The sequence below is a fragment of the Ochotona princeps genome, chromosome 16 (assembly GCF_030435755.1).
Source record: "Ochotona princeps isolate mOchPri1 chromosome 16, mOchPri1.hap1, whole genome shotgun sequence".
Lineage (NCBI taxonomy): Eukaryota > Metazoa > Chordata > Mammalia > Lagomorpha > Ochotonidae > Ochotona > Ochotona princeps.
Genome location: NC_080847.1, coordinates 54197791 through 54209823, shown reverse-complemented (window position 1 = coordinate 54209823; position 12033 = coordinate 54197791). Strand labels below are relative to the sequence as shown.

Genomic DNA, 12033 nt, shown 5'->3' with positions numbered 1-12033 from the left:
TGCTGAGCGGTCAGTTCCTGCCTGCCACCTAGCTGCTCCAACAGTGTCACTGTGAAACACCCACCTCGCCTTCTCGCTGGGCACAGCAGGAACCCCACGGCAAACACAGAGAGCAACCCCGCAAGTGGGGGTCCGGGCAGCTCGACGGAGTAACGGGACAATTGATCCTAACACTAACCAGTCATCAGTAAAAGGATAATTAACTAACGACAAGGCCTGGTTTCTCGTATTCAAAACAAAAGCACTTAACAAGAAAAGTTCCATTATGAAAAAGCATTGCATTATTCATAGAAAAAAAAAAAAGGAATGGACACAGGTAACAGCAGGATATTGGAAAACAACTCCAAGACGGAGAGTAAAGACAGTTTCTCACACAGAATAATACAGTTAACCAACCTTGAGTGGTACAAGATCACAGACCAGTAGGAGGACGTAAAAGAACTCAGAGAGTGAGCAAAAAAGATTGAAGAAAGTGACAAAACAGAGGAATAGAAAAAAAGAAAAAAATTCTCATAGAAAATTATTAACAAGATGTATCTGAAGAAAAGGAACATCTCTGCGAGGCAGCTGGGCTGTTCAGGCGGGAAAGGCCCCGGGCTCCCTCCCACTCTCCGGGCCAGGGCTGAAGGCCCCTTACCAGGCAGCCGTCTTCCCGCCAAGGGAAGCGTCTTGGAGCAGCTGGGTCTGCCTGGCACTGACTGTGCACCAGGGACACAGCGGCGGGACTTCTCCCAGTGCACACAGGTCGCCCTGTCACCTGCCGCCCCACCACCTTGTTTACCGTGTTTTTCTGACACACCTGAGAGCCACAAATCACCCTCCCAGGAGCAAAATGTATCTCCTGGTGCGTACGCGGGGTTGAGTCACGAGCAGTGCCAAATTTGGACATGAGTTTTCCCAAGTTGAACGCCATCAGAAACTAAACTTCAGCATGACCTAAGTCATTAAAAGTTAGTTTCCGTGCAGCTGATGAAAGTGTCTGAACCCATGACAATAGTCCAGCCCTGAGCAGGACGCTGGAGCTCACACTCTCCTTTGCAGTGGTGCCTGTGGTGTCCCCTAAATGTACAGAAAGCTGGAACTTCCTCAGCGTCCAACACAGCACAGTGTGCACAGGGCGGGGGAACGGTGACGTCCTTGGCATCCCACAATGCAAAGCGTGGTCAGCGTCCGGAGCTGCGGTTTCCTCTGCATCCCACAGTGCACAGCGTGCGCAGCGCACTGAAACAGAACTGTCTCGTCCCACAGTTCACAGGGTGAACAATTCAGGGAACTGGAACTTCCTGCACACCCCATAATGCACAGCGTGCACAGTGCGGGGAACCGGGCTGTGGCCACCTCCCAGGACCCTCCCAGGACGGGGAACCGGGCTGTGGCCACCTCCCAGGACCCTCCCAGGACGGGGAACCGGGCTTTGGCCACCTCCCAGGATCCTCCCAGGACCCTCCCAGGAAATTGCATTTTCCCGACAAAAAGATTAAATTGCTCCTAAATGTAAACTGTCAAACAGTTCCTACACCGTGCATGATATAGGTTTTTATTTATTTATTTATTTTTATTGCAAAGTCAGATATACAGAGAGAAGGAGAGACAGAGAGGAAGATCTTCTGCCCACTGGTTCAATCCGCAAGCGACAGCAGTGTTCAGAGCTGAGCTGATCTGAAGCCAGGAGCCAGGTGCCTCCTCTGGGTCTTCCAAGCAGGTGCAGGGTCCCAAGGCTTTGGGCTGTCCTCGACTGCTTTCCCAGGCCACAAGCTGGGAGCTGGATGGGAAGTGGAGCTGCCGGGATTACAACTGGTGTCCTTATGGGATACCGGAGCATTCAAGGCAAGGACTTTAGCCACTAAGCTACCACACTGGGCCCAATTTCCATTTAACCTTAAATGATCAACTCAGAATATATGTGTATAAAAAGATATTGGAATATTTTGCACTCCACTCATGAAAAAAAAATAAGAAACTAGATTCATCAGCACATTACAAGATTTCTATCCCGTAATCAAATGTTCTTTATTCCTGCAATGAAAAAGATATTCCAACACAAGACAAAGGTTTTATGTCTGGGGGGTTGGCTCCATGGCATAGCAGGCTAAGCATCTGACTGCGGCACTGGCATCCCATATGGATTATGGTTCTAGTCCCAGCTGCTCCACTTCCATCCCAGCTCCCTGCTTGTGGCTGGGAAAGCAGCAGAGGACAGCTCAGAGGTGGCTCTGCGCCCTCCTAGGAGACCCAGAGGAGGCACCTGGCTCCTGACTTTGAATAGGGTCAGCCCTAGTTATGGTGGCCATCTGGGGAGTGAACCAGCAGATGGAAGGTTTTTCTCTGTCTCTCCTTCTCTCCATAAATCTTGCTAATGAAAATAGAAAACATTTTTTAAACATGATGTCAAAATAATGAATTAGATGGAAGCACCAAGATTTGGGGACTTAAAAAAAATGGAACTGATTGTCTTAACAGAACCAGTTGGTTCCTTTGTGGAGCTTTGATATGTACAGTGGGGTAGAAAGGCATTTTTAGATTGGCATCCACATCATGGCATGGTAGGATGCAGTGCCTACTTCATGTATGGGCCCAGTTCAAGTCCTAGCTGCTCCATTTCTGATCCAGCTCTCTGCTTATGGCCTGGGAAAGCAACAGAGGATGGCCTAAAGCCTTGGGACCCTGCACCCGTGTGGAAGACCTGAAAGAAGCTCCTGTCTCCCAGCTTTGGACCAGCCCAGCTCTGACAGTTGCAGTCATTTAGGGAGCAAAACAGCAGGTGTAAGATTTTCTCTCTCTCTCTCTCTCTCTCTCTCTCTCTCTCTCTCTTGCTTTCGCTCTTGCTTTCTCTGTCTCTCTCTCTCTGGAACACTCTGCCTTTCAAACAAAAAATAAATCTCCCCACACCCCACCGAAAAAAGAGAGACGAAAAAAAGAAAAGAAAAATATAAAGGGTACAGATAAGAGCTGTGAGACCAGAGCTTTTAATGGCTCCCATACCCGTCAAAGGAGGAACATACTGACGTAGGAACCCACCGCACACAGAGATGGGAGAGGAGCGTTTTGGGGACCCTTGATGCAGCTGTAGTGCAGACGCTGGTTTGAGTCACGTCCCTTCACCCGTGTTCCATCCACGGCCCATTAGCCGCTGCAGAGAGCATGCTAGGACATCAGGCCCACTCAGACCTGCCAGGTCCAGATCCAATGTACCCGACTGAGTCACCTTCAAGTTTGACAAGTTCTTCGTGCCTTGTCCAAGTCCTGGCTCCACTTCCTGCAGACGTCCCCCCTGGGAGGCAACAGGTGAGCGTTCAAGTGCTTGGGTCTCTCACCACCCAAAGTGGAGGCTCAGCTTCAGTTCCCAGCTCCCAGGGCATGGCCTAACCCTAGCTGTGTGGGCATCCACAGAGTAAAACAACAGATGGAAGGAATCTCTCTCCCTCTCAAATAACAGAAATATGATTTTTTAAAAAGAAATCCCAACTCAAAATTGCCCCAAGCATGAAGGCATCTCTTCAAAGCCCAGTGTTCAATCTTGAACCCTCAGGGATGCAGCTCAGAGAGCGGCCACATGTCTCAGCTCTGTTACCCTTGGCGTGAGCTTCACTCTCACTGGACCACTGAGCTGCCCAGGCCTGGTCATCTCCCGCTGGACCTTGTTAGGCTCCCACCACAAATGAGCACATTCATTGGCTGGGATGGGGCTCCACGCCCATTCTTCACCCAATCGCCAGCAAGGTTGATGGGCAGGAGGGCAGAGGCCGCAGGTGCCAGCAAGCTGCCCTGTGGTGCACAGGGTCCAGGCAGGGGAAGCCAAGTCCTGTGGCACCCCCCCTTCCTTCTGGCCTCGCAGGCCTTGCTGACAGAAGGACAGAAGGAAAGATGTGCCATTCCTGGGGTCCACGTCACCCAGTTTCCTCCCCCAGAAGCCAAGAATGTGACATGGAGACCAAAATAGTAATTTTATTCCAACCTTGAAGCACCAGAGTCCAGGCTTGTAAGTCTACAGCCCAGACACACACACACACACACACATCCCCTCCTGCTCTCCTAGGTACCCCCAAAGAGGTAAGGTCTCATGTTTCAACACCTCTCATCTCCCAACCCTCTCCTTCCCTCTCCTCCAGCCTCATCTCCTCCCCTGACCCCACTTCTCGTCCATTTGGCTGTCTCTCACCTCCTCCTGTACCTGTCTCCTGCCCCATTCCTCTCCCCAGATCAGCTCCCCATACTCCCTGGACTGACCCAGGGCCACTCCAGCCTGATGCTCTCCATAGCCTACGCCAGCATTCCACTCCTCCCTCCAGGTCTGTCCCTCTGCTGCCTTCCCTGTCCAACCCTGTCTACACCTCTCTGCTGACCAGAGACATCCACGTCCACCCTGGCCAGCTACACCTTCCCCAGGACCTGGAAAGCACTGTCGGTTACCCCTGCAACCATGGTGAGGTGGCCAGAAGGGCCTGGCGCCAGCCCTGTCTGTATCTTTGGGATCAAAGCATGCCCGCCCCTCTTCTCAGGCATGGAGGTTCTAAGGCTCAGGTTCTGAGGTTCTCCCTAGCAATCCCTGAGCAGATCCACAGGGAATAAGGCTGCTCCAGTGAGGAGGCTCTGAGGGGAGATGGCGGGCCGCGTGGGTGGAGCAGCTGCAGCGAGTCAGAGACTGGTCAAGGAAGAAGACCGAGCTGCCGTCCTTCAGAGCGAGGCCAGACCCTGTCCGGTGGTAGCCCCGGGTGCGTGCTGCCTGGCGAGCGCCAGCTCCTCGGCCATCCTCCGTCCCGCAGGCGGCGCAGAACTGGGCCAGCGGCTTCCAGTCCATCTCCTCCTTCTCTCTGGCTCCGGTGGACTTTTTCCTTCCTCCCCCGCTGCAGCCCCCGCAGCTGCGCCCCCTTCTATCCCAGTCCCTCCCACCGGAGTGCCGCAGCAACTGGAGACCCTGTTTCCCTGCCCTTCGGTGGTGTCCTCCCCCACTGCATCTCTGGCCAGGCTCTGCTCTGGGCGCCCGCCCTCCGGGGCACCCCCTCTCCTCTGTTCTCCCCTCCAGCCACCCTCGTGTCCCCCAGCTGGAACACACAACGTCCTCCTCCAGGTCACCGCTTCTTTTGACCCCCAGCCTCAGCCTCTCCTCTGTGACCTCCCAGTCCCTCCGCCCCTCCTCTCACCAAGGGGGTCCCCAGGGGTCTCCGTTCTCAGGGGGCCACTCCAGGGCCTTCTCCATGTGTGTGACCTTCCGACTCTGGATTTCCAGCCTCCGGGGGCTTCCCAGCTCCACTTGGGGACCACTCCATTCTCTGGTGTTCAGCCCCTCGCACTGGCTGCCCCTCCCGTCTCTGACCTCTGACTCTCTGGGACGCTCTTTCCCTAGCTGGGACCCTCTCCAGACACTCCCCTCCAGCGCCCCACCCTCTGGTTCTCCAGCCCGAGCCCCCCCGCCAAACTCGGACCTGCAGGCCCTGCCCCTTGTCACTATACCGCGGTGCCTCTGTTCTTTAGGATCAAAGAGCCACTCTTTGGTTCTCTGCAGTTACTTCCTTCTTTTGCGGGTCCTCCTCAGTCACCCATCTCCGGGATTCTTGCCTTCTCCTTCTCGGCTCCGAGACCACTCCCTGGCTCAGCCTCCAGCCATGGCCCCCCGCAGTCGGGGCCTCAGGTGCCACCTCACCACGTCAGCCCACTGCATAACCACCAGATCGCGGAGACACTGCGCCACGCCGCACGAGGGGCTTAGGCGGCGCAGCAGCCGCCAGCTGTGCCCATGCACCAGGGCGCACGCGTCCAGATCGCCAGACGCCTCGCAGGCGCGGAAGCGCACCCACTCGTCGCGCCGGAGTGCCGAGTTGCGCTCAAAGTACAGCTCAGCCAGAGCCTCAGTGTAGGCGGCAGGTGAGGCGGTACCTGCGAGGCCTCAGAGGCGCGACCACCGGCGGTGTCCTGGCGGCCGGGTCAGCTCCTGCGCCTTGCTGAAGAGCGTCTCAACACCTTGCGCGCGGCAGATCTGCGCAAGCGCGCCTGGCAACAGCTGGCGCACCTCGCTGCCGCAGCAGCGACAAGAGCTCGAAGCAGGCTTGGCGTGCCCGGGCGCGCCATGCAACAGGCAGTCTGGCGCGCGCGCCCTGCGCCGTCCACGCACAACACGGCCAGCGGATCCAGCACGCCCAGCAGGTCCGGCAGCCGGTCCACCAGAAGCGTGCGTGGGAAGTGCCGCAGCAGGCTGTGGTCCGAGAGCTCAGAAAGAACACGGTCTCCACCATGGCAGTCCTCCACAAACACCAGTTTCACCTCCGGGGCGGGGAGAGACAGTCATCAGAGGACACCCCCGAATCTCGGTGTGCACGTCATTCATTCATGCATGCATGTATTCTTGTGACCAACAGGAGGCAGCACAAGGGAACGGTTAAATCTTTTTTTTTTTAATTAAATTGAAATGAAATGAAATAAAATCACCCTAGTGCCGGATGACTTGGGTTTGAGACCCAGACCCCACCATCTAGGAGCAGCGTGGATTTCCATGCAGGACTCTCTCTGCCTCTGTGTTCATGCCAGGAGCTGGGTGCACTTGGAGGCAGTCAAGGGCCGCAGCAGTTGCCCCGGACTTGCCGCAGTGAAAGGAGCCGGAAATCCTGCCAGAGGAGCTGGTGTGGTGAGATGGGCAGGTAGTTCAGGGTCACAAGCTTGGAAGCCACTCTCCCATTACCAGGGTATTCCCTTCTGCGCACCTGTGGCTCTCACCCATCACCTGAGAGGGGGCGGCATTGCATTGTAGTGTAACCACTCCCCTCGCAAGCCCCCACAAAGGCCCATGATAGGAGGGGCTCGCTCTCTCGGTCACGTGCTCCCATCGCTCTGACACTCCGGCTCTCGGTCTCCCCAGCACCTGCTTGTTCTCTGGCTTCCCACCGACTCTGAGGACAGGTAGCCCCGGAGCCTGGCCCCGTGTGTCTGTATTTCCTCACCCTCTGTTCACTGCTTGGGCAGGACAGTGAAGATGTGAATGCTAAAATGCTTTGTTTTTCTAATGTGTGACTGTCAGGAGTTCCAGCAGAGGTGAGGCCTGGCAATGATGGAGTGTGGGCAGAGAAGCCAGGGAAAGGCGAGTGTCTGCAGCTTTGTAAGTGTGCCCAGGCTGTTCGTTGCATGTTTCTTAGGATAAACTTGTTTTGTTGGGGAAGCTGGGACATAGGTCTTCAGCTTAGCAGATGGACTTGAGGATAATGACCATTTGTTCCCCTTGGCATTACGACCAATTGGACTTGTGATTTGCTATTTCTACTGGGCTGTGCTATCACCAAGCTTGGTTAATAAAGACTCCTTAATAAACTTAAGACTTGTTCCTCGTGATCTCTGTGTTTGCCCACACCTGTGGGAATGAGACTGGCCTGGGGCATAACAGGTAAAGCTGTGGCCTGCAGCGATGACACTGTAAGGCCCCCCAGCAGGGAACACCTTACCATCTGTCTCGAGAGAGAGTGAGTTTCCCCAATGAACACCGAAGACGAGGCTTGATGCAAAAGCAAGAGGCTTTATTCGATCACCAGTGCGCTGGGGCCGGGGCCAGTTCCTCACGCAGGAGGATAGGCATCGACCTCGAGTCATGGTGTAGCATCCTTTTTAAAGGCTAAACCAAGGCTAAAATCACAAAACCATCAGACCATAACCATGAACAGGGAGGGGGAACCCTAAACATAAACAGGGAGGGGGCCATGCAATTAGGGCGGGGGCTAGTTGCAGGTGCCCCTTATCTCTCAGGCTCCCAGGCTCTATCTAAACTTAATCATGAAATATTCCTTCAGCTATTCACTGTTAAAATTAAATCCTTCTGTCCTTCCAATCCCAAATGTTCCTTTTCAACACCACAGGTGGACACGGGCTTGAGTCCTGACTGCTCCACTTTCCACGCAGCTGCCTGCTGATGTGTGGGGAGAAGGCAGCAGAGGACAAGCCAAGCCTTGGGGCCCCTGCACCCAGCCAGGAGAAAGATGATGCCCCTGGCTTTTGATCTGTGTGGGAGGACAACTGATTGGACATCATATGCAGGAGAATAATTGATTGGCTACCATTTATATGACAACAGTTGGTTGTATATACAAAACAAAGAGAAAGTGCTTCATCCCTAGGCAGGGAAACTAGAACTAGGAGACCAGGGAGAGCAGACTCCCTTTTGCTGTTGAAATGTAAATCCCTCCAATCCTCCTCTCCAATGCTTACCTAACCATCTGTCTATGCCTAGGGCCCAGCATGGTGACCTAGTGGCTAAAGTCCTCCCCTTACCCGCACTGGGATCCCATATGGACACAGGTTCCCCAGCAGCTCCACTTTCCATCCAGCTCACTGCCTGTGGCCTGGGAAAGCAGTCGAGGACGGCCCAAAGCTTTGGGACCCTGCACCGTGTGGGAGACCCGGAAGAGGTTCCTTGCTTCTGGCTTCGGATTGGTGCAGCACCGGCCGTTGCGGCTCACTTGGGGAGTGAATCATCGGACAGAAGATCTTCCTCTCTGTCTCTCCTCCTCTCTGTATATCTGACTTTGTAATAAAATAAATAAATCTTTAAAAAACCAAACAAACAAAACAAAAATGAACAGTTGGGTATGCAAAGAGGTGCTCAAGCTCACTTGTCACCAAGGAAACCACAAATAAAAGTCCTTTAAGAAGACCTGCACACCCCGGCGGGGACACAGGGCTGACTGGGGAGGGGAGCAGGGAGCTGAAATAGCACCGATTCCACCCCAGAGCTGAGCTCAGCGGCTGCATCCGCACCCCTGCTGGGCCCAGCCAGCCCACTCGGACCACATGTCCACACGGGACACTCGGGCACCTGAGACGACAAGTTCTGCATGTCCGTGGCCATACTAACCACCCGCAGCCCTCACACCCATCAGCAGGTGCACTGGGGGCTTAGAGCAGGGAACAGCAGCCAACAGGAGGGATGTGGGTGCCTTGGAGACCTCCAAGGACACCGCAGCACCCACAAGGACCCCTGTGGACACGAAGCTCCACCGAGGGCAGAGTCAGCCTCGCCCCTTCCCCAGATTCCAGTGGCCTTAGCTGGACGCTGGGTCAGGAGCACAGAGCGGTTAGAACTGCTGCCAGGCCCTCCAATATGGGACGCAGGTGTCCCGAGCAGGGCAGTCCTCTGCTGTACTCCAACACCTGCCCCACGCGGGCACTGCCTGAAGCCCGGTCCTCTGAGGTGGCTTGCAGTGCCCACCGCAGCAGGACACCTACATGAACAGACCTCACAGGAAATGACAAGCTTAATGTATGTGTGTGCCGAGCATTCTGAAACCTGGTATCGTGCGCTCATAAATCGCATTGTCCACGAATCCGCACGTGGTCACTGCACTTCCCACAGCCACGCACTCCCCGCATCCCCGCTCCCGTCTTAGAGCCAAGCTGTCTTGAGAGCACTTTGTCTAACACAGGGCGCAGCCCACTGCAGAGACCCCGCGTGGGGAGCTACACGCAGGCTTGCCAACACCCAAGAGAAAACCCTGCAGACAGGCCTAGCAGGCACCCGCTGCCTGCAGAGCAATGGGAACACCTCCGTGGGGTGCCGCCAGCATTGCTATCTTCACAGAGCAGTGGCTGTGACACACAGGGCCAGGGAGGAAATGCCAGGCAGTGGCCGGGGCTCAGCAGCTCTGCCCACGCAGGCGGTACAGATCTGAAGAGGAGCCCCACGTTCACCCAGTTCACCCATCCGTCTGAGCGTGTTCGCCTTCTCTCATCTCAGCAGAAACTACCTCGGACTGGAGCGACCCCAAGGGATGATTTCCAGGGGCCGTCCAGGAAACAATCCCCACAGATGCCGAGCAGGAGGAGGGGAAGAGGAAACGACAGAACCCCTCTTTGCAACCACAGTGGGAAGGGCTGGCTTTGTGGAGCAAGGGGTTGAGCCATTGCATGCAGTCCCGGCATCCCATGGGGGTGCTATTCCGAGTTCCTGGCCCCTTCACTTCCCACGCAGCTCCCTGCTACTTTGCCTGGGCAGTGGAGGGGAACCCAAGTTCCTGGGCCCTTGCACCCACGTGGAAGACTAGAAACAGGTTCAGTTCTGCTCATTGCTGCCATCTGGGAGTGGAAGAGCAGAGGGAAGATCTTTCTCCTTCTCTCTCTCTAAATTCTACCTTTCAAATGAATAAAAATATTTCTTAAAAAAAAACCAAATCACAGGCCCAGTGTAGTAGCCTAGTGGCTAAAGTCCTCACCTTACACACGCCGGGATCCCATATGGGTGCTGGTTCTAAGCCCGGCATCTCCACTTCCCATCCAGCTCCCTGCTTGTGGCCTGGGAAAGCAGTCGAGGACGGCCCAAAGATTTGGGACCCTGCACCCATGTAGGAGATCTGGAAGAGGCTCCTGGCTCCTGGCTTCGGATCATCTCAGCTCCAGCTGCTACGGCCACTTGGGGACTGAACCAGTGGATGGAAGATTCTCTCTCTCTCTCTAAATCTTTCAATAAAAATAAAAAATAAGTCTTAAAAAAATACATAAATCTTTTTAAAAAAAGCAAATCACATTAAAAAAAAAACAGTGTCTGTTGGTGCAAAAGCAAAGCTTGAAGGCCATTTTTGCACTGCGTACATCTTTCCTGGACAACCAAGTCTGCAAGTGGGACTTTCAGCTTTCCAGGAACTTCTTTCAAACCGCTGCATGGTAACTCTTCAGACCCTCATAAAACCTAGGAAACAGCCCTGGCAGGCCCCGCTAGCCCCCCACGCCCACTCCACGTATAGGGACTGAGGCTAAGGGGCTGTGATCGGCTGCTGCTTCTGAACTCCAGCGTGTCCCAGGCCCCGGGCTCCGAGAACAGAGCTGTCTTCTGGTTTGCCACCCCAGCTCCTCCCAACAGCCCTCCGAGGTGGGTACTGCAGAGGACAACACTGGGACCTGTACACTGGACAACCACTGCCCAGAGACACCCGCCTAGGACGCAGCCCCCAGCCGAGGGTCTCTCACACAGACAGGGCCAGGCACAGGGCGAGCGAGTGACAGTGTGGGGTCTGGAGTGAACCTGGGTGTCCAGCATGGGGTAGGGTGGCCTCGCCTCCCCGTCTGCAGGGAAGCCAGAGAGCCTGGGTTATAAAGGCACCCACCCTGGTGTAGGACTGAGCTCTGGGAGGCCACCCCTGGTCACGCGGCTTCATTCCTAGGCCTGACCCCTCGCTGTCCCTTCCCGGAGTTTCACACGGTTATGGGGCTGGGGGAAGACCTGGCAACTCCATCTTTCAGTGCCAATCAGAAAGTTCCAGAAGAGGCAGGGAGTTCCAGCAGGCCCCGAGGTCACTGAAGATGAGGCAGACGGTGCTTTGGCCGCAAAACCACCGGAGACAAGTTGGCGACGAATATCCACTTTAGTACGCGCAGGGAGCCGCGCAGCCGCTCCATCCTGGGAGCTGGGAAAAGGGCACCGCGGGAGAGGGGCACAGGAGCTGGTGCCAGACCTTCGCCCACCTGCCGGGAGGTTTCCAATCAACTCCTGTCCCCGCAACCCCAAAAGTAGATCTTAACCCATGATGCCCCATCGTCCTAAAAATTAGGCCCCCCAGAAAGAGTTAGGGTGGACAATAAACAGGCCAGTTGAGATAGCTTGGGTCACTGAAATATTCGAATTGGAAAGTTGAGGACTCATCAGATTCAGGAATGGGGACACCGTCTTGTGTGTGTCTGAACTTCCAGCTAACATCTCCTCCCTCTCCAGGTGGGGCTCCTGAAACCCTGGTGGTAACCCGCTCCCTGTGAGCCCCCACATGCACCTGTCACCAGACAGGTGACACCCCTCACCCAGAGGAACCCCAGCGGGCCACAGCCCCCTGCAGCTCCGGCTTCCCAGAGATGCGCTTTATCCTGCTGGGTCCCCACTCTGAGATGCAACCCTGTTCCCCCTCGCCCCAGGTACGACCCCTCCCCAGGGTGTGTCTTCCCTTTTACACATGGCCTTTCGTCCTCGGTCCGGATCCCCCACCCGCACCCGCCTCCCAGCCTTGCAGTCCCACCCAGCCGCCTCTCGGTTACCCTAGAAGGTTAACCCCTTACAAGGCGCCCACTTCCCAAAAT

The 12033-nt window shown here is 55.4% G+C and overlaps 2 protein-coding genes across 2 annotated transcripts in view; both read right to left on the bottom strand.

Annotated features, from left to right (window-relative positions):
* EMP3 (epithelial membrane protein 3) overlaps positions 1 to 12033 on the bottom strand; it is a 161618-nt gene that overhangs the window by 107040 nt on the left and 42545 nt on the right. The window lies entirely within an intron of this gene.
* On the bottom strand, positions 4537 to 8824 carry ZSWIM9 (zinc finger SWIM-type containing 9). Its single transcript, XM_058673944.1, is given in 12 exon segments — positions 4537 to 4588; positions 4590 to 4716; positions 4719 to 4750; positions 4752 to 4844; positions 4951 to 5051; positions 5054 to 5250; positions 5538 to 5626; positions 5628 to 6033; positions 6036 to 6194; positions 6197 to 6234; positions 6236 to 6258; positions 8693 to 8824. Coding segments are annotated over 12 exon segments (1449 nt in total).